The 21,972-nt window shown below is 45.0% G+C and overlaps 1 protein-coding gene across 4 annotated transcripts in view; it reads left to right on the top strand.

The window, feature by feature from the left end:
- CERS4 (ceramide synthase 4) overlaps nt 1-20,716 on the top strand; it is a 45,970-nt gene extending 25,254 nt beyond the window's left edge. For all 4 annotated transcript variants that reach the window (XM_079328273.1, XM_079328274.1, XM_079328276.1 and 1 more), the window contains exons 3-11: nt 2,530-2,647; nt 6,124-6,242; nt 9,518-9,575; nt 11,573-11,623; nt 14,359-14,451; nt 15,116-15,244; nt 15,471-15,577; nt 15,923-16,079; nt 18,668-20,716. In XM_079328273.1, coding sequence (XP_079184399.1) covers nt 2,530-2,647; nt 6,124-6,242; nt 9,518-9,575; nt 11,573-11,623; nt 14,359-14,451; nt 15,116-15,244; nt 15,471-15,577; nt 15,923-16,079; nt 18,668-18,859 — 1,024 coding nt within the window. In that variant the 3' untranslated portion in view covers nt 18,860-20,716. The remainder of the gene's footprint in view (nt 1-2,529; nt 2,648-6,123; nt 6,243-9,517; nt 9,576-11,572; nt 11,624-14,358; nt 14,452-15,115; nt 15,245-15,470; nt 15,578-15,922; nt 16,080-18,667) is intronic.
- Nucleotides 20,717-21,972: the final 1,256 nt, after the last annotated feature.

Consider the following 21,972-nt stretch of genomic DNA (forward strand, 5'->3'; position numbering starts at 1 on the left):
GATGTTGAAATCAGTGCAAGCATCATCCTCTTAGGGTTGTGCTTGGAGCAGGACTGAACTGAGAACTGGGTCAGAGCACAGAGCCAACACGTGCAGAGGTCCCTTGTGAAGAATTTCAGGCCTTGATATCCCAATGATGTTCATGAAAGTAGGATTGGTTCCACAAAACATGGATGTTCTCAAAGCCTCAACAACAAAGTAATTGTAACTGGTTATCTTGTCTTCATCTGCTGCATCTGGTTTGTTTCTGTTACAGTGAGATTTTATGCCATGGCCATAAGAAATCAGCAGGAAATATAGAGAAGTCAGGGATTAAACAAAATTTTAAAAATTACCAGGATATTTTAAGTAGTTTTTCAATAAAATAAATTTGTTGGCAAGCTGCATTGGCACCTGACAGAAACATTCTCTTTGCTTTAATGTGTCTGGAAAATTTCATACCTTTCATTTCCCAATATGGCCTGATGAAAAGTGGCAATAAGGTTGTTTTCAACAATAGAATTGATTGCATCTTCCTCTTCAGAGGATGCGTGATCTTTGAAAGAGGAAGATCAGGCCCACTTCAAGGAACTGTTTAATATAAGATCCAAGATCCAGTGCAGAGCTTTAGGTAGATGTTTCCCAACTTCAGTGTAGTTATGGATATTATTTAAATACTGTGTTATTGTTCTTAGCACAAAACCTACTGGTCCACTATCACTCTTATTAAACCAATCACTTCATATTAAAAAAAAAATCATTTGATGCACTTAAAGCATTTCTTGAGAGCAGTCAGAACCAAAACCCAGAATTCCCAGTGATTCCTTTGCCATTCAGCAGCAGTGCCAGAGTGCTGCTAAATTTCACAGAATCTAGTTAATGCTTACCCATGTTTTTGTGATCACTGTGCATCATGCCAGCAAGCTAAGTGTTACCAACAAACACACTTAGCCCTTCTTTTATGGTAGAAACATAACTTTTGTTGGTGCATCTTTGAATGTTCCTATAGCCAGTGATGCCAAAGGAATTTCTCAGCCATGGTGACAAAGAGCAATTGATACACAGGCAGGGTTGGCTGTGCAAAAGGAAAGTGAAAATGAGCTGTTATATCAGTGAGCAAAATGTGTACCTGTTCTGTGGTTTAACAGAAGTTACATAATTCCTTAGGTAGAGAGTTTCTTTTGTTTTTAAATTGCTTTTAATACTTGTTAATTAAATTAAGAAATGGGTTATTGAAAAGAAAACTTCCAAAAGACCCATCTGAAGGATGCTGGACCTGAAAGGATCCCTAAAGACATGGATATGGATTATAAGCTCTGTGACTAGCAGAAACCACAGGTAACCACACCAGATTATCACAGCCATAAATACATCCCATACTGTTTCAAAGCAGAACACCTTTAAACACCTACATGGTGAAATAACTTTTGCAGCTTTTTTAGGCAAAGTGGAAAAAAAAAAAAATCTTAATTCTGTGTCCAGATCATTAGGGAGAGCTAATGAGAGGACTTGCCTGGACAGCAGGAGTGACCAGGCCCAGGGGTGTGGGGCTCAGAACTCGCTGCCTCTGTTGGTGCTGTCAGCCCAAACCAGCTCCAGCACCAGCTTGCAGTAACACAGGGACACTTCCACAGTGGCAGTATGTAAGAGGGAGCAATTAATAAGAATTGGCTGATTTTTGAGAAATTCAAGTAAAATTCAGATGATTTGGGTCTTTTTTTTTTTTTTAATATTGGTTGACAGGTTTCTTGTTTGCACCGTATTTATGCAAGATCTCACTTCACATCTTCAATGAGGAGGTTTCCTGCTGCTGTTGGTAGTGGAGGAGTTGAGTTTTGAGCACTGGAATTTTTTGAACAGTTTTCCTTGGGTAACTTCTTTCTATTTATGCAATTTTTTTTGCTTTATTTCGCTGTAAAAAACTGAAGATGCACAGCTAGTGCAAACATCCATTTCTTGTGACAAGGTTTCTAGTTGCCATGTCCTTATTTTGGAACTGTGTTTGATTTATATTAGGAAACATGGATGTGAGTTACTCCAGGAAAGGCCAAGTGGCTTCCTGTTTCAGCAGGACATTTCTTCTGCATTAATATTACACCTCTGGCAGAGCCTCCCTCTTGATCCTGAGCCAAGGCCTTACTTCAGGTGCTTGCCATGTATGTTCCATGTTCTAGATCAAGCAGGGAGCAACAATTAGGCTTTATTTTATATTCATATATATATAAATAATATATATTAGAGTGTGATACTCCCTATCAGCTGCAAGCAAGCCAGAGACACGTGATTGGTGATTCAGAAGCTGACAAAGGAAGAGACAGCATTTGCCAAACTCATGTAATTTTGAGTATCACAGTACAGAGCTCAGAGCAGTAGGGTACAAGTCCAAGAGTTTGTTCTCTAAGTTTGTGATTTTACCTGCTCAGCATGATACTCATGTTTGTATTCACATGTGGGAAGCAGCTGTTATGTACTACATAATGTTTTAACAGTGCTGCAAAATCAGAAATCACTGTTCTGTTTTTGGCTGACCCTTTATGTTTTCTTTTGCAGAGCCATAGCCCTGCCCCTCAGTACCAAATTGGGTGTGAGAGACAAGCAAAGACCAAAAGCTCAGCCCAACCCTGTGCTGGAAACGTTCTACAGTACACGCCGCAAGAATCCTGAAGAGGTCAGTCCTTTCTTCCTTTGTTTTCCTGTGGATTTAGTGTCCTTAGCCCAAGAAAATCCCATTTGGAATCCTCAACTTTAGCCATGTCATTCATACTAGAAGCTCAGCAAAGGAAATGCTATAGCTCTGGTAACTGAGAGCAGCTGGCCAGGAGGGTCCTCCTGCAATGCCATCAGCTCCGAATTCTGCTTCTGAGCCCTGGGTGGAAACTGCTCCCAAAAGAAAAGTGACAGCTCCTGCTCCCTGCTGGCCTTGCACACAGCACAAACTGCAGCACAGGGGCTCTGCCTCAACATCAAAGGCATCAAAACATCTTGTGAGGTGAGGGTGCTCAGGGAGGTTGAGGAATTTATATCCTTGTGAGAACTCAAAGTTCTCTGGACATGATCCTTGACACCTGGCTTTGGGTGGCTCTGTTTGAGCAGGGCCCATTGGATGAGGTGATCTCCATGGTCCCTTCCATCCCCAGCTATTCTGTGACAGCTTCTTTTCATATACTGGCAAACCCTGTAAAAAATCAGTCACATCAGCTGCCTTGATCTCCCATATTGATAGTCCCTGCAGCTAAGCCAGTGTGTCTTGCTTGATCTCCCTGTCCTTGATTCTCCTAGTCCTGTCATTCTGTGCAATCCATGAGTTTGAGATTGGCCTTGCAAGAAGTCAGAGTCCTGGCCATCATCACAGAGATTGTGAGGGGCTTCAGAAACCTGCAAATACAACTGGTGGATAGTGTTCCCCTGAGGGATAAGGAGAATGATTTTCAAGAAATTGGCAAGATGACTGTCTTGGTTGGAACGATAGGTGTCTGCCAATAAAGGCAGAAGCTTTTTTTTTTAAACTGGAGAATGTAAACCCCCCTTCTTTCAAATTATTATTCTAATTTTGAAATTAAAGGGCTCTCAGGCAAAGATATGGGAATTAGGAATAACAGTTCTTTACTAGGAAAATTAAAATAAAAATACAGTATTATAAAGAACAGTCCCAAAACACTGCCAGAGTCAGAATCCAAGATGACACCCATCAGTCAGTCAATGATGGCTGCATCCTCCTGCAGTGGCAGATGTGGTTCAGCTGGAGCAGTGCTCCTGGAGAAGGTGCCGTTTCCTCTGAAGCTCCAGGGATGATGTGGAAAGGTCTGGCTTTCCTCTGGAATCCAGTGGAAAGAAGGTACCTTGGTGTCCAAAATCTCAGTTTTTATCTGGGTAGGAAAGGCTTGGCTCCTCCCCTGGGTAGAGCATCTCCCTGTGGGATGATGGAATTTTATCAGTCATGCACTGGTACTCACTGGCCATGAGCAGGAGATATCTCGTGGAGGGAGGATGGGCTGTGGAAAGATAAAGATGATTGCCCAGCTGGTTTAAAGATGGCCCATTAGCAGATAATATGTGCCAGGAGATCAGGGTCACTGCCCCACCCAGCTCCAACAGCTGGGGGCAGAATACACATTTCTGGCCACATCAACCCAACACAATGACTCAGAGTTATAATGGCTGCTGCTGATGGAAAAAACCACTAGCAGGATTGTGAATTGCTAAGTGATATTAGAGTTTATCCTGGTCAGTGAAGTCCCTGGGTGTGAACTCTGGGGTGGGGAAAGGAATCTGATTTTCTTTCAGCTTGTTTTTGTAGGCTTTCTCTTAGCCTCCAAGCAATAGCTGTGAACTCTTATCAAGGATGGGTTCCAGTCCCAAGGAGCAATCCTACACCAAACACACTGCTTTGCCAAGGCTGTTGCAGCAGGTTTGTGCTGCAGTGGGGCGTGAGGAGCCCCAAGACATGCAGTAGCAGATTAGAAATAAAGGGAAAGAGGCTAAAATTAACATGTAGCCATTCATCTGGGTAGTATAGCCAGCCCATCTCTGCAGCAGTGGGAAGAAGTGTTCTAAGGGACACTGGTCAGTATGGTAGTCCCTGACCTTCCACTTGGGTTTCTGTCCCCAAAATCCAAACATTTCTCAGTATAACCACTTCTATGGCAGAGATCTAACTCAAGACCTGGCTTTGGCTCCAGGTTTTTCCCACAGCACCCCCATTGCACTGAAGTGGTGCTTTTCTCCCAGCAGATCTGAGATACTGGAACAGATCCTCACCATGAGACAGCAGCCTGAGGTGGAGCAGGAACTGCTGCCTGGCTCTCTCCACTCAGCCAGTCTGCTGGCTTCCTTCCTCTCCCATGAGCTCTCAGACCACTGCTTAGAGGCAGCTTTAGCTTTACTTGTACAGTACAAGATGAGATTTTGCAGTTGTTGGCAGCCATTTCTTGGGAGGAATTCCACATGATGGAGCAATTGGAGAATGTAAATTAATGTCTCCATTTGTCTTACCCACTGGAACAGAACTCAAAAAATAGCATATGTGAAAGCAGCACGTGTGAAAATTGGTAATGAACTTTTTTGGACAGCATGCTCAAAGTGTGTAGGCTATTCTCACATGATACCAATTCAGGTAAATGCATTCCATGAAAAACTATTGCTTTACTTCAAACATATGACTATTCACGATGACACTTCCAAATAGGAATATAAAACATGACAAACTTTTTTCATGTAACAAATTCTTAACAGACTAAGGGCAAGAAAGAAGGTAATTGCAGGATTTCTGTGAGTTATATATTGAAGAATACCCCTAACAGGTTTACCATAACAGGAGAATACCCAGTAGGAAAATGATGTTGCCTCTGCTCATAACATCCATCATGTTACTGCATCAGAATGCTGAGAGGCATGATAAACTTCATTGCAGAACTATATTACTTAAGCTGCAGTGATCTTTACTGGAGTCACAGATTTGAGGGATTTGGTCCCTGAATGTCACTGTGGGGCTAGGAAGCAGCAAAAGAATACAGCAAGAAGGAACAATTTATGGAAAAGCCATGGCATTTATATAAGGGTGATAATGAAAAACAAAGTAGAAAAGAATCATTGTTCAAAGAAGGCAACACTTCTTTGAAAACATGCTCTCTGCCAAATATCACGAGACACTCACCTGACTCGGTGGTCAATACCAGGTGTCTGTGTTTTCTTTCTTCCTTCCCTTGTTTTGTCTCTGAGAAAGGTCCCCAGCCTGGGAAAGATTTAGGCTGGAGCTGAGAAAAGTTAACAAACTGGGGAAAAAAAACAGATTAGGTTCCTCATGAGCCTTCAGCAGTGTCCACACCTGAAGACAGAGTGAAGAAGTGATTTGGCAACAAACTCATGTGAGGAGACATGACCAGTAGGAAACTGGGAAAGTTCACATAAAAAATGAAAAGTTTCAACATTAGCATTTATAACCAGTTGATTAGAGTGGAATGGAAAGATTTTCTCCTATCCAAGATCTTTACACTAGGAATGAACTGCTTTCAGAAAGATGCCTTAGCCTGAACCAGGTTTGGCTGGCCAGGGGCTCCAGCTGGGCTCTGTGGTGGGTCAGATGAGATACTGCCCTGCCTGACCTTTGAATTTGGATGTGAACATGCTGGCTCACCTGTTTTCCAGGGTGAGCTGCTCAGTTTAGCCAAGCAATGTGACCTGCCAGTGAGGAAGGTGGAGAAGTGGTTCCGGCGCCGGAGGAACATGGACCGGCCCAGCCTGTCTAAGAAATTCAGCGAGGCCTGGTGAGCAGAGCACGAGCCATGAACTCAGGATTTCACTGGAGCTGAGCTCCACAGACAGCTCACTGCCTTGCCCTGCCCTCCATCCCTGTGCAGAGACCCAGCTCCCTGCCTGCCCTCCATCCCTGTGCAGAGATCCAGCTCCCTGCCCTCCATCCCTGTGCAGAGATCCAGCTCCCTGCCTGCCCTCCATCCCTGTGCAGAGATCCAGCTCCCTGCCTGCCCTCCATCCCTGTGCAGAGATCCAGCTCCCTCCCTGCCCTCCATCCCTGTGCAGAGATCCAGCTCCCTGCCCTCCATCCCTGTGCAGAGATCCAGCTCCCTCCCTGCCCTCCATCCCTGTGCAGAGATCCAGCTCCCTGCCCTCCATCCCTGTGCAGAGATCCAGCTCCCTGCCCTCCATCCCTGTGCAGAGATCCAGCTCCCTGCCTGCCCTCCATCCCTGTGCAGAGATCCAGCTCCCTCCCTGCCCTCCATCCCTGTGCAGAGATCCAGCACCCTGCCTGCCCTCCATCCCTGTGCAGAAATCCAGCTACCTGCCCTCCATCCCTGTGCAGAGATCCAGCTCCCTGCCTGCCCTCCATCCCTGTGCAGAGATCCAGCTCCCTGCCTGCCCTCCATCCCTGTGCAGAGACCCAGCTCCCTGCCCTCCATCCCTGTGCAGAGATCCAGCTCCCTCCCTGCCCTCCATCCCTGTGCAGAGATCCAGCTCCCTGCCTGCCCTCCATCCCTGTGCAGAGATCCAGCTCCCTGCCCTCCATCCCTGTGCAGAGACCCAGCTCCCTGCCTGCCCTCCATCCCTGTGCAGAGATCCAGCTCCCTCCCTGCCCTCCATCCCTGTGCAGAGACCCAGCTCCCTGCCTGCCCTCCATCCCTGTGCAGAGACCCAGCTCCCTGCCTGCCCTCCATCCCTGTGCAGAGATCCAGCTCCCTGCCCTCCATCCCTGTGCAGAGATCCAGCTCCCTGCCTGCCCTCCATCCCTGTGCAGAGATCCAGCTCCCTGCCCTCCATCCCTGTGCAGAGACCCAGCTCCCTGCCCTCCATCCCTGTGCAGAGATCCAGCTCCCTCCCTGCCCTCCATCCCTGTGCAGAGATCCAGCTCCCTCCCTGCCCTCCATCCCTGTGCAGAAATCCAGCTCCCTGCCCTCCATCCCTGTGCAGAGATCCAGCTCCCTCCCTGCCCTCCATCCCTGTGCAGAAATCCAGCTCCCTGCCTGCCCTCCATCCCTGTGTAGAGATCCAGCTCCCTGCCTGCCCTCCATCCCTGTGCAGAGATCCAGCTCCCTGCCCTCCATCCCTGTGCAGAGATCCAGCTCCCTCCCTGCCCTCCATCCCTGTGCAGAGATCCAGCTCCCTGCCTGCCCTCCATCCCTGTGCAGAGATCCAGCTCCCTCCCTGCCCTCCATCCCTGTGCAGAGATCCAGCTACCTGCCTGCCCTCCATCCCTGTGCAGAGATCCAGCTCCCTGCCCTCCATCCCTGTCCAGAGCACATCTTGGGTCTTCCCTGACCCTCTTGGCTCTGCTGTGACTCTGCTACTTCTCTGTTACAGAACCATTTCTTGCTTTTCCTCTTTATTTACAATCCCAAGTCTCCTTTGATTGCTGTATCTTTATTTCTTACTGGGTCCTTGTTTCTGACTTTTCCTGACTTTGTTAGACTGTGGTTCTGCTTTGACACACATTTGAACCTGAAAACTCTCCTCTATTTACATCTTGCTGCTTTGCTGCTGCATCAGTACCTACTAAAAAGGCATCCTTTCTGCTGCCTTTCCCATAGTTTTTCTTCACCTCTCTAAGGAGATTGCTTCTGTTGCACCTTTTCTGCAACTGTTTTGCACACTGTTGCTTTCAGAAGCTACAGGCTGCAGGTTGAATTGGATTCTGCTGTCTTTTGACATCAGCATCCTGAAAGTCACAAACCAACACCCTTCTCACGGGGGTGGGAGCTTGTGAGCAAAGAACAAAACCTGCCTTGCAAACACCTGTGTGAAAATCCTCCTTGTCATGTGGAGACACAAAATCAATCTCAGGTCAGACAGATCTGAATGTCAGTTCTGGCTCAGCTTTCCACAGAAAGGGAGGATTCTCCACAGCTTGGTTGGAAAGGCTTATTTACAAGAGGCTGCTCTGCTGTTTGTTTAAGGAATTGGGTTCTCCCAGGAAAGCCACATAGTCAAAAGAAATCATTAAACACCTAGGGTACTATCCATCTATCTAGAAGTGTGTATCCATAGGGTGGGCATCAACTTTGAGCTCATCAGCATGTGATGATTTAACACTCCACTTGTAATTCAAAACCCCTGCCTAAAAACTCCTAATTCAAAAACAAGAAAAGGATGTGCATTATTTTTTTATAATAGTCCATATAGTTACAAATATTTACAGGAATAGTGAATAAGGAGTTATAAAGCAGCAGTGTTTATTGGATGAAATGTCCATTCTCCCTGCACTCTGATGACTTGGAGTAAATAGTAACAGTAAATAGGAAACAGGAAATCCTTTTCTGCCTCAGCCCACTGAGGATAGTGTCCTTCCTCACCCTCTGTCACCATGTAGACAGAATGTCTCTGCTGTGACATGGCAGCTTTGTAGAGTTTATTTTTGTCTTGGAATTCCTGGAGGTTTCATTGACAGGTGGAGCCTCTCAAAATGCAATTACATCTGAATTGTTATGGAGATTTTTGTACATTAAAGGACTGGTTTAAATATTTTTACTCATTTGAATATTTCCTGTGGTTTGTTTATTAATAACTTATTTATTCTGAAATTCCCCTCATCCCTTACTGTATGTGTGGATATTCAGGTGACCTTCCTCTGTCCACTGAGCTGAGCAAACAGTTTGTATGTACTTCTGTGTGGGTTTGATGTAGGTAAATCATTTCTGGCTCCTCACCAGACCAAGCATGACAGCAGTTTGTTACTGTATGATAACAAATTTAGCAGGCTGGATCTCCAAAGGCCTAGGAGAGAGATTGGCATTGTTTGATTTTTATGAATGCATTTGCCACTGCTGGTAAACTTTGGGATTATTCTCTGTGGGATTTTAGTCAGCAAGATTATTGTGTCTTCTGCCATCCCTACAGCAAAGGAACTGCTCTTTGTGAAGTCTGTGAAATGTGCTGGTAACATGCAAAGAGCTGTGGCTGTTTTTGATCATACTAACATGTGACTTTGCCTCACTAGTGTTATTCTTTCAATTAGTGTGAGGATACACAGACTTGCATCTCAGGGGTTAATGAATGGGATTCTAATGCCTTTTGTTTTGTTTGTTTGTAGCTGGAGATTTACATTTTACATCACTTCTTTCTTCACTGGCCTGGCTGTCCTGTATGATGTGAGTACACGTGCAGTCCCCTGCTGTTCTGCCCAGCCATGCTTCAGGAATGGCAGAGTTTGCTGTCAAACATTCCTTTTCAGATCTGCTCCTAGAGGTTTTCCATCCAGGTTGGTGTGTATCCCCTGCATAGCACACTCAGGAGACCACAGACACACTGGACCATGCTTATTTTAAAGACTCCACATCCAAGATGTTTCCTTCTTCTGGAAAGCAGAAGGCATCTGGGATTGTGTAAAAGTAAATTTCTGCAGGGTAGGAACTAGAACACTTACCTAGGCTGGAAGCTGCAGGGCCTGTTTGTGTGTTGTATCCAATACCTCTGTAAGGTAAAGAAATTGAGCTTCCTATGGAGCAATGGGCTGCAATTTTATAATTTTATCTGCTAATTTCCTTTTCCTTACCCAGAGTGTGATTGGTTCAGGCTCATGCCTCAGCCTTTTCTCCAGTTTGATAACTAGCGAGTTCTCATGATGCAATTTGAATTGTCTAGCCAGGCAGAAGTGGTAACAGGAGCCAAGGGTGTGCTCCAGTCCCTGAGCTGGGGGCACTGGCCATCTGCTGCCTCTGTCTAAAACGCTCCCCTGACTCTTCTGCTGCCTCTGGTTCCCTAGGTGAGCTTTGCAAAAGTCTTCTGGTACAGTCTGATGAGTTAAGTGATGGAAAATGTGCATATCCCAAGGCAGCAGACAAAAACTCTCCTTTGTAACCACTGATGGTAACAAGTGTAGGACTTTGGACTTACACAGACTTCCAAGTCAGATTTTAAGAAACTCAAAAATACGAGAATTATAGGATGAGCTGGCTGAGAAGTAAAAGTATCTGAATCCCAGCTGCTGTTCTGTGGATCTGTACATCAGAACAGAAGGCTGTTTTTTGAGACCAGCTATTGAAATTTGGTCTGGATGACCTGTTAAGCATTGTACAAGAGCCCTGTGGCAGCAAGGGACAAAATCATATTTTTCAGCATGTTATCTGTCCATTATATGGATGAAATACCATTTTCACCTTTTGTAACCCATGTCCTTGTTGAACACACAGCTTGCAGTTTTCACAAAAAAGGGAGACATCCATCCTACCATCCATCCAAGCACCTCTAGATCCTGTAGCAAGTACATTATTCTCTTACCTAAATTGTACTAAAATGGCTACTTTAAAAAGGACAAAAACTAACATGACAGGATAACATGACATGTGAGATTTCCTGACTTTCTTGCTTATTTTGTACTCTGAGTAGCTCTTTAACATGCACTTGTTTTTGTGAAACTCCTTTCTTTAGGAAAAAAGCAAATGTTTAAATTCTGTATCAATAGTTTTGGGCTGATAGCAGAATCCTCTGCCTGTGAATCAGTGAAACAGCCAGTAGCAAAGGAAAGTTATCTTCCAGTAGCCCCCAGAAGTCAACTGTATTTGGTGAGAGTAGAGGAATTATGAAATTTGGGGATATGGAATTCTTTTCTATCTTAGGTAAACAGTATTCCATAGTTGTTTCATAGTTTCTCTTGAACAGATGAGGATCTTTTCAGAGGTTCATTGCTTAACAAACTGCAGTATAACCTTCTCTGTTAGAGGAAACCTGGCACATACCTGACACACCAGTTTTCAGCCTTCTATCTACATTTAAGTTATAGTCTAAATCACAGATATTCCTAATGAAATACTTGTAAGATTATTTCTATGTGCTCAAAACATCACCACCACCTCAAGCTTGTGGAAGACTGAAAAACAGTGGGAGAGATCTTCTCTAAGCTATTTTATTTGGGATGGCTAAATAGTGTGTGAGATTTCAGGCAAATAGCCACAATTTGGAAATGTCACAAGCAGATGCAAGTTCTTGTAGTGAAAATCTCTTGGCAGTTGGATTCCAGACAGCAAGACCAGCTCTGCCTGTAATAAAACACAGCAAAGTCTAGCAGGAATAAACTAAAGGAATTAGACAATTGATAAGAAAATAACTCCTGTGATATTCTCACGTGCATATTGCATTTTTGTTGCAGAAGCCTTGGCTTTGGGACCATAGAGAGTGCTGGACAGGATATCCACAACAGGTGAGTCACATAAGATGGAAAGCTGCTGTTATAAATCTTGTGTTGTGTTTCTGTATTTTTTTGGAAAATCAGATTATATTAGTAACAAAAAGAGGACATTGAATTAAATTCAGACACAGAAGACCTAAGAATTCAGTTACCCAGTTATCATCACAGGCAAAACAGGCTTGACTTGGGGGAAAATTACTGTAATACACTGTTAATCAAATAAGAATAGTTTTATAAGAAATAAACCCAAATCTTAAAAGCACCTTCCTGCACCCCTCCCTTCTTCCTGAACTTAACTTCACTCCCACCTTCTCCCCCTCCTCCCCTGCAGTGGTGCAGCAGGATGTGGAATGGGGATTGTGATCAGTTCATCACATCTTGTCTCTGCTGTTCCTTCCTCCTGCTCGAGCTCTTCCCATGTAAATCCAACACACCCCTATTTTCCAACAACCAGAAGAGACCAAAACCAGGGCTGGCCATGTCCCACTGGCAAAGAGCAAGTCAAGTACAAACCTGTGTATTAGCAGGAGCAACAAATGTAATAATTATAATTCCTACTGAACAGACCATGCCCTCTGCTACAGACAATAACAAAAGAAACAGCAGTTTTCCCAAATAGTCTCATCTTTGGGGGAGGAAAAATAGCTTCTGATCCAGAGCTTCTGTTTGGATAACCTGGGGTGTGACCAGCACATACCAGCTAGGGAGATATTCATGTGCTCCCTGGAAGCCCCAGGGCATCCAGCTGTGCTTCCTCTGCTGGTGCTACAAAGGAAAACAACCTAAAATTTATCAAGGCCATAAATAACCAGTTGGTATCTGGGAGCACAGTACTTGATGGTCCTTTGGAAATGGTTACAAAGCCCCTTTAGTCATAGTAATTATTTATCAAATAGATTCAGGTTTAAGGAGGTCACATAGTGCCACAACTGCAAAAATCTTGCTGAGTGGGTCTATGCTTTCAGTTTCCCACCTGTAAAAGCCCAGATAATTTACCCAAAGGAATGTGAATTACATTTTCTGCTGGGGTTGGATTTGCCTCCCATTAGTTTGATTAAACTGGAAAATTGTGTGCAGGGTGTCTGAAGCACCTTCAGGTCTTAAAAGGGAATGATTGATTTAGCCACTCCTTTTCTACCATAATGAATTGGTTTATGTACTTTTTAAAACTGTATACTGTCTGCTTAGGAATCGGAATAGTGCTGAAGAAATCCTAAAAATATTCAGGATCCTTATGGTGGTTCCCTAAATGTTTGACATGGTATGGTAAAGTGGAATTTCATTCATTGATTTCATTTTAGCACAGATGACATTTAGTGAGTGAGTGTGTTGTTCAGTTGAAGTATTTCCCCCTGTAGCTGCAGGAGCCAGCTTTGTTGATTTGGTTGTTCTGTTGGATTTTCATGGCCTGGTTTTGGTAGCAGGGGTCTACAGAGGTGGCTTCTGTAAGAAGTTGCCAGAATCTTTCTCCATGTCCAGCAGAACCAATCCCTGGCAGCTCCAAGGTTGAATGTGCCACTGGCCAAGGCTGGGCCAATTAGAAGTAGCATGACACCTCTGTGCTAACAGATTTTAAAAGAAAGATAAAAAAGAAAAAGTTATTGCACCGTTTTATTTGCAGCCAGAGAAGAGCAGGTGGAGAATGTGGGAGAGAACACCAAGGTCAGTGAGGGAGGGGCAGGAGGTGCTCCAGGCACCTGAGCTGAGGTTCCTCTGCAGCCTGTGGTGAGACCATGGTGTAGCAGCTGTGCCCCTGCAGCCCCTGGGGATCCATAGGGGATGCAGAGATTCATGCACAGCCCCTGGGGATCCATTGGGGATGCAGAGATCCATGCACAGCCCCTGGGGATCCATGGGGGATGCAGAGATCCATGCACAGCCCATGGGGATCCATGGGGGATGCAGAGATCCATGCACAGCCCATGGGGATCCATGGGGATGCAGAGATCCATGGGGGATGCAGAGATCCATGGGGGATGCAGAGATCCATGGGGGATGCAGAGATCCATGGGGGATGCAGAGATCCACCCCCAGCCCCTGCAGGAGGAGCCCACAGCAGAGCAGGGGGTGCCTGGAGGAGGCTGTGACTGTGTTCCCCATGGAGAGAGGAGCCCTGCTCACAGGCTGGAGCAGCCTGTCCTTGAAGGCTGTCCATGGAAGAGTGACCCACACCCCAGCAGTTTGGGAAGGACTGTTTTCCATGGGATGAGCTTGGGTTGTGCCAGTTTGCAGAGGGCTGTTTCCTGTGGGATGGACTCAGGTTGGAGAAGTTGATGAAGAGCTGTGTCCCATGGGAGGGATGCCCAGTGCAGCAGGGGAGGCCATGGGTGTTGAACTGACCATCACCCCCATTGCTATCTCCTTGCATCACTGGGGTATGAGACAGAGCTGGGAAGGAGGGAGGGGCAGGGGAAAGGGTGTTTTTAAGGCTTTATTTCACTTCTCATGATTGTGCTCTGATTTTGTTAGCAATGAACTTAGTTCATATCTCTAATTAGACTCTGTTTTGCCCATGATTATATTTGATGAGCAGTCTGTCCCAGTCCTTAACTCATGAACCCTTAGTTGTATTTTCTCTGCTCTGTCTAGCTGTGCAGGGAAGTGACAGAGCAGCTTTAGTGGCTGCCTGGCATCCAGTCAGCATCAACCACACCATCATCCACTACAGTTGTCTTTTGCCTTGAAGGGAGTTTCCACTTGCACTGATGTATCTGATGGGTATTTCCCTGTCTCTCCTTCTCTCTCAGCCTCTCCAGCCCTCCCTGTTCTGGTATTACATGCTGGAGCTCTCCTTCTACTGGTCACTGGTCTTCACTTTGCCCTTCGACGTGAAGAGGAAGGTGAGTGGGAGTCTCAGGAGAGAATCAAGTACAAACAGGACACAAGCTGAACACTTAGGAGAGTGATCTCTAAGTGCATGTGTATAGTTATATTCAAAGTTTTGTGGTACTCTCTCCTTGCTCATTCACAGGAATTCTCTTTCCCAATCAGTGGCTTTCTCTACTCTGGGAAGTAGAGCACACCAACCTTGTCACAGAAAGGTGCAAAGTGCTGCAGAGTTCTCAATCCAAACTTAAAATCCAAACATAAAAATTGTTCTTCTGTAACTCTTCTAGGCTGCCCTGATCATAGAGATGGGAAAAGAGATGGTTTTCTGCCAGTAAAGCTGCTTGTGTTCCTGGTGCCAGTGTCCCAACAGACGGGGTGCAGCATCAGATCATGGCTAGTGAAGGGAAAGAATGTTCTTTGTTGTGAGATCCTCAGTTGACAAACTTTTCATTCCTGAGTCTCTTGGTTGCCTACATCTCTAGAATGCATTTGATAAAAGAGTTACATGGGTGAGACACTGTAGTGGGAAGTTTCTTAGTCAGTAGGTAGAGCAATATATATCTATATAGCAATAGCAGTGTATAGCAATGATATATCTACCTGCAGGAACCACACTTGCACTGAGACAGGAGGTGCATTATGTATTTTATTCTCTGCTGTTCCCCTTCTCATCAGGATTTCAAGGAGCAGATAGTCCATCATGCTGCAACCATATTCCTGATCAGTTTTTCATACTGTGCCAACTACATCCGCATTGGGACACTGGTGATGGTGATCCATGATGCTTCTGATTGCTTCCTGGAGGTGAGCCAGGCACAGCCAAATCACCTGTGGGGCTCTTCAGCCACAGAATGTGCTTCTATCTATGGGCCAAGCACTGGGGTGTTGCACAGATCCCTCCAGCTGCTCTGCTGACTCAGTGAGAGCTGGGCAGAGCTGTGGTTACCTGCATGCAGGCTGTCCCATTAACCCCCCACAGTGTGTGCTGATGCTGTCCTGGCTGCTGTTTCATTGTTCTTTCTCCTTCCAGCCAACTAAGATATTCAATTACATGAAGTGGAAAAAAACTTGTGACAGCCTCTTTATGATCTTCTCAGCTGTTTTCCTAATCAGCCGCCTGGTCGTTTACCCCTACACGTGAGTGCTGCAGTGAGGGGACATGGGCAAGCTGTCTTCTGAGAGACAGGCCTTGGTTTTCTGGTTGTGGAGCATGTGCTCCTGAAGGCTGAAGTGCCACACACTTGTTGCACCTGCCTTGGAGCTCATGAGCACTCCTGGAGCCCTGGAGGCTGCAGCAGAGGAGGGGCCCTGGGCTGTGGCTCTGTTCTGTCTGCTGCGGGTGGGGAACTGATAGTTGGCTCACATGTGATAGGTAAAGATGGAAGTGGCTGATCAGAAACTTCCTCTGTGATTACAGATTTCTGGGGCTTAACTGTGGCCTTATTAATAACATGTTTCATTGCAATCCCCTCTGTTTTGCAGAGTGCTTTATAACACCTACTATTACTCTATGGAGATATTCCAACCCTTCTTTGGATACTACTTTGTGAATGTTCTCCTGATAACTCTGCAGCTGCTCCATGTCTTCTGGTCCTGCCTAATTATTCACATGGTCTACAAGTTCATCCTCCAGGGCACGGTATGCATCACTTTGTAGTATCCTTTACATCACACAGGGAGGGAGGGTCCACCTAGACTGCCTGAAAATGCAGGCGAGGATTCCTTATTGTTCTGGTGAAATTATATATGTATATTACCAACAGTGAGGAGAAAGGAAACTCAGTAATATTAGGGAAAGTTGACCAAAAAAATGTTTATGAGTCACTACAATATTGGGTCCACTTCTGATGCTTATATTCAACAAAAATGTGGATTGGACTCCAGGAGAGAGGGCTGTGAACAAAGCCAGTGACATCTGAGTAAAAATCCCAACACTTTGTGCAGTATGATTTGCATTTGTAACAAGTTTAAGAAATCAAGGAAGGGAAATTTGTCATGATTGGTGAGATCAGTAGTAGAAGTGTTTCCCTTATTGTACAGGATTTTCAATTACAATTGTGCTGCAGAGGTATTTCTGTCTAAACCAGCTGCCTGTGCTCTTCTTGCAGCAGTGGAGGGTAACAGGCATACCCAAATTAAAATCCATGCCATACTGCACCTGGCAGTGCTGCTCAACAGGCACAGAGCAACCAGAGATGAGTATCTCCAGCTCCAGCTGTATAAACTGAAATGAAATGCATCCCACATCCCGCATCCCACTCTTTCTGGCCTGTGGTATTTGCTGTGAGAGCAAACTGCTGCTCAGCATGCAATTTTTCCCTGAATCAAAGCCATGACTGGCCCCATGCCAAGGACTCAGTCCAAAGGTGACCAGTCAGCACCTCGTGGGAGCTGACCTCAGAGCCCAGATGATTTGTTTTATTAGTATCCAGCTGAGGAATTCTGTCTTACAGGAACTGAGCTAGCATTAAAGGCTCTTCTTTATCCATATTCCCATTTTCTTTATCTGCCTTCCCTTAAGATAGCACAGAGCAAATTACTTGCAGATTAGGAAACAGGGCCAGAAATGAAGACATAACTGAATATGGCGTGTTATTGTTTTCCTAGTTTTTGTGGGGCTGAATTACCACTGCAGTTATTGTAGTGTAAAATGATGAGGTAATAAATAGTCTTATTAGAAAGAAAAGAACCATCTGAGGGGGAAATCCTGAAGCATATCCAGAATTTTTCCTTTTTTATCTAAAATTTATCAGCCAGATTTGATATAAAAATGTATTTGGAACTTTCTGTACTGAGCAGTAGAAAGCAAAAAAAAAATTGTCCCAAACAGATCTGTTTCAATGACAGTATTTAGTAGCCTAAAGCAGTATCAGCAAGAACACAGAACATTCACTTTTTGAGAGTCATGAAACTCTTGCTGCAATCCATTCATGTTTTTCTTGCAGGCCTTTCTGGTCTGGTTTTCTTCTCTGTCTGTAGGATAATCTTTACCACCTTCTCACATGATGTTCCTTAATCCCAAGTAATTAGAACTCAGCCTAGATCCTGAAGTACAAGTTTCATTCCCTCATGGAGGGAGCAGCAGTTTCTTTGGGAATCTTGCCAGATTTAAAGGCCTCACCCACATTCTCTGGCTATAAATTGATATATTTAGAAATATTGACTACAGTTTCTCCTTATGCTGCATATTTCCTGGTCTGTCAGTTCCAGAGTGATCTGAGGTGCAGGTTGTTCACAGCAGATAACATCTCCCACCCATACTGTCCTTGGAGGCAGATTGAATTCAGTGCAGGTTTAGATTTTTACAAATCCTGTCTGCATCTGGTTGTAGTGATCTCTGGAAAGAGCATGAGCCCAAAAAGAGTTCTCAGTATGGTCTGGGAGATCTCAAGAAAAATGAACAGCCATAAATGGAGACTAAATTTCTGGGCAGCACCTGATTTGCCCCTGAGCAGTTTCTAAAGCTCAGGTCACAGTAGGGGTTTGCAGCTTTCCCTCTTTTCAACAAGGAGTGTGACACTGTGAATTTGTCCCCAATATTGGCATTTTCTATGGCATGGTAGAGACAGCCTTATGAGCCAGGAAGTGCTGAGCTGCTTTTTCTAAACTGTCATTTTATCCAATAATTTCTTTTTTGCCTTCCTTTTAAGGCAGTTAATAAACACTTTCAGAAGTGAGTTAGAGGTCTCTCAGTCAATAAACAGCAAGAGGAAAAGCTTGACCATAACACTGAATGTAGCTGGAGTGTAGTGGCTGTGTTGAGCCTTTGGGAAACATGTTTCTAGCCTGTCCTGAGCAGTGCTGTGACTGCAACCACCCAGGCCTTGTAGGCAGAAGTTAGCTCCTTGTCCCTTTTGGATGGTGTGGAAGAGCTTGGTTAGCTGCCTCCCCCATCTCTCTGCCTCTTGCTGATGACCTGGCAGCAGTGTGGATCTCCTCAGGCTTGCACAGTTGTCCTCAGTCTTGGGCACTTGTGGTTTTGTTCTGCTCTGCAGCCTGTAATTCCTAATGTGTGTCAGGATCACAGATGAGATTCCAGTGAGACTGAAAGCAGAGGCAGGGAGAATCTGTTCCCCAGGGCAATGCAGAAGCTGAGGGGACAGAGCAGGACTGTGCTGAGGCTGAGTGGCTGAGGCAGCAGGTGGGTGGTCAGCCTGTGGCTCTGCCATCACTGCTGCTTGTGCAGCTGCTCTGTTTGTCTGACTTCTCACTTACCTGTTTCTGCAGATGGAAAAGGACATGAGAAGTGACACAGAAGAAAGTGACAAGGATGAAGAAGGAGATAAAACCAGAGAAAAGGAGAAAAATGGGATTACGTATTTCAGCAACGTCACAAGCAATGGTTACATCCAGAGGAACGGGTCTGAGCCCCTGGACAGCAGATCCCACCTTGCCAATGGCTATGCCAAGGAAAGATAGCTGCTCATGTGCTGCTGCTCTGGCCTCCAGCAAACCAGGCCACCATCTGCAGAAGCAGTTTTGCTCACAGTGTAGATAAATTGCAATTGCAGTATTGTCGCTTGAATTCCTGCTTCCCATAAACTCAAGTGTATATAGTCAGTGATATTTGAAGGAAGATTTCTGTCTTTCTTGAGTAATCTTACTATAGGTTGTAGCCTCAAAGAGATAGCAAGGGATCAAAGTGGTTTGACTTGTATTAAGACTGTACCATAATTGTTGTCAAATGTATTAATCCTGAAAAATACTTTTTAAATAAAAAGGTGGATAAACTCTGGCAGTGTCAAGTTTTACCCACCTAATGTTTGATAGGAATCTGTTGAACCTGGATCAGTCTCTGGAGGCCCTGCCCTATTGCCAGTATTTATTATGGCTGACAAGTGACAAATCTTACCACTGGGATACCTCTTCTGAGAAGACAGGTGCCCTGAATACACTTACAAAATTAAAACTAAGCCTAATGAAATGAAAGCATTGGAAAGGCATAAGATAAAACATGTTCTTCTCAAAGGAAGCACTCTTTGTGCCAGTGACCAGCTTTGTAATGGTATGGATCTCAGTCCCTACTTATTGCCCCTGAGGAGGGAACTCCAAAGCCCAGGCTGGAGGAGTACCCATCCAAATCACATTGGAAGAGCTGGAAAATCCAGACTGCTTTTTCTCAGCTGTCCAGTAATCATCTAAACCCATCTTGGAAGGAAGTAGTCAGGAGAAGGGAGGTAATAAGTAACTGTGTAGTGTGGAATACAGCACTGATGAAAGTGCTCATGCATTCACGTAGTTTGATTGGCACGGTGGGAAATGTTTACAGTCAGCTTGTGGCAAGAAGGGGACACATTTCCCCTGCTCTCAGAGAAAAAAAGGGTCCAGAGAAAATCTGCTGAACCTTATGGAATAATGCTTTAGCATGGCCTTCTAACTCTAGGGCCTTTGCCTAGGGGTATCAAGAACAGCAAGTATAAAGCAGTGATCCATGAAGTCATGATGTAGTGCTGATTCAGTTTGTTCAGCTGCCATATCTTGTATTATGTGTAGTCTTAGACTTTTGGATTGTGTAATCTCTTAAAACATTTAAATTAGTATTATGTGAATATTTGTTTTATAGGCTACTTATTATATGAAACTCAAGTATTAACAGATTCACTGGAATGAGTTCAGGGACTTAGACTACTGAGGCCATGCAGACACTGCTCTTTATGTACCTACTGCTAACTGGGCAGGGATGGGGCATGGACCAAGGAAATACCATGTTTGAGGAGGAGTGCACATGTTTAAGTTATAAAGAAAGTGGTATCATAGACAAGAGGATTATCATCACTCCACTCAGGTCACCTGAGATGTGACTGAGAAGCTTTGGTCTGAGCTTGTGTATGCTCATCTTTTGTTTCAGTCAAAATACATTTGGGTAATTGGATTTCTAAACTGGAATTGGATCATTTCAGAGGGAAAAAGTGATTCCAGCATGTGTGATTCCAGGGCAATAACATGCTGTGGGAGAAGGTTTCTGCATTGTCATTTAAATCTTGATTTGCTGAAGATGATGTGTCTCTGGAACCTTAGCTCAGCTGGTGAGAGCATGGTGTTAGTAATGCCAAGGTTGTGGGTTTGATCTCTGTATGGGCCATTCACTTAAGAGTTGGACTCGATGATCCTTGTGGGTCCCTTCCAACACATAATATTCTGTAATTCTGTGGTAATTGGAAGTTGAAAGCACAAGTTCTGTATGTTGTGATCTCTGAAGGTGGTGTGCTCAGGAAAGTTATATATCATTTTGTACTACTGAATGTAAATGTTCTTTATAAATTACTTTTAAAGGTTTGATTGTCTGGTCTCTTTCTACTTCTTTAACCACCAGGAGGTAAACCTGGCTGGCTGCACCTTGCAGGTGGATGTGTGATGAGGGAGACCCATGTGGGTGTCATTGCCAGGGGAAGGTGTTGCATACACAGGACACAGCCACACTGAGCCTTGCCAGTAAAGAACTGCAGCTGCCAGGTTTGTGTCCTGGTCAGTAATACTGTTTATCCCTGGAACAAAGCACCATTTGGGACATCCCTACACTAGACCTGGGGACAGGCCAGGTTACTTGGTACTGCCAGGACAGTGGCAAGTCCAAGATGGCAACACCAGGGAGGAGCTTTGGCCTTGCAAGGGAATGAAAATCAATATATTTTATTCTTTTTTCCCTATTATAAAATCACACCACCTCTATTCTGAGGAGCTGAATGCTTCCCAGAGTCTGCACAATGCCCAGTGGAGCCAGTGTGTGTTAATGCCTGCTGGATTTGATCCTCAGGGCTTTGTTGTGTCCCTGAAGATTGAGATAAGCTTGTTAGGAGGCTAATCTGGTTCTTGTCAAAGATTCATCAAGGATACAGGAGACCTGGATTTGAGCAAGAACTACTGAGTGCTGCCTTTAACTGAGGAACTGAGCATAACAGTCATGAGCCATTGAGGCAGACTAGCTGCTGAATTTGTTTGCTTGCCATCAACTTGCTAAGGCTTGAAGAAGCATTCAGCTTCCACCCTGAACTGCTCCACCTTCTCTCTTTATGTTTGCTCCAGGGCTGGGAAGCTTCTGAGTAGTGTGATAGTGTCTAAGAATTTAGTGTATCCATCCCCTCCTCTGTTCACACATGGTGCATCACAGCTCTCCCCACAGAGCAGCTGTTGTAGATAGCTTGCAGCAGGTCTGTCACTTGTCTGCTGAGAAACCCACCAGAGCAGATCTTGGAACCACCAAATGCATTAGACTGGGAAGGCCCTGAGATGATCAAGTACAACCTGTGACCAGTCACCACTTCATCAATCAGAGCAGAGCACTGAGTCCAGTGACTTTTTAATTACCACCAGGGATGGTGTCTCCACCACCTCCCTGGGCAACCCATTCCAATGTTTAGCAACCTTTCCATGAAAAAATTCTTCTTGATGTCCAACCCATACCTGCCCTGGCATGGCTGGAGTCCATTGCCTCTGTTCCTGTCACTTGTTCCTTGGGAGCAGAGCCCAGCCCCCACCTGGCTGCATCCTCCTGTCAGGGAGTTGTAGAGAGTGAGAAAATCACCCTGAGCCTC

Source organism: Erithacus rubecula, assembly GCF_903797595.1.
Source record: "Erithacus rubecula genome assembly, chromosome: 28".
NCBI classification, from domain to species: Eukaryota; Metazoa; Chordata; class Aves; order Passeriformes; family Muscicapidae; genus Erithacus; species Erithacus rubecula.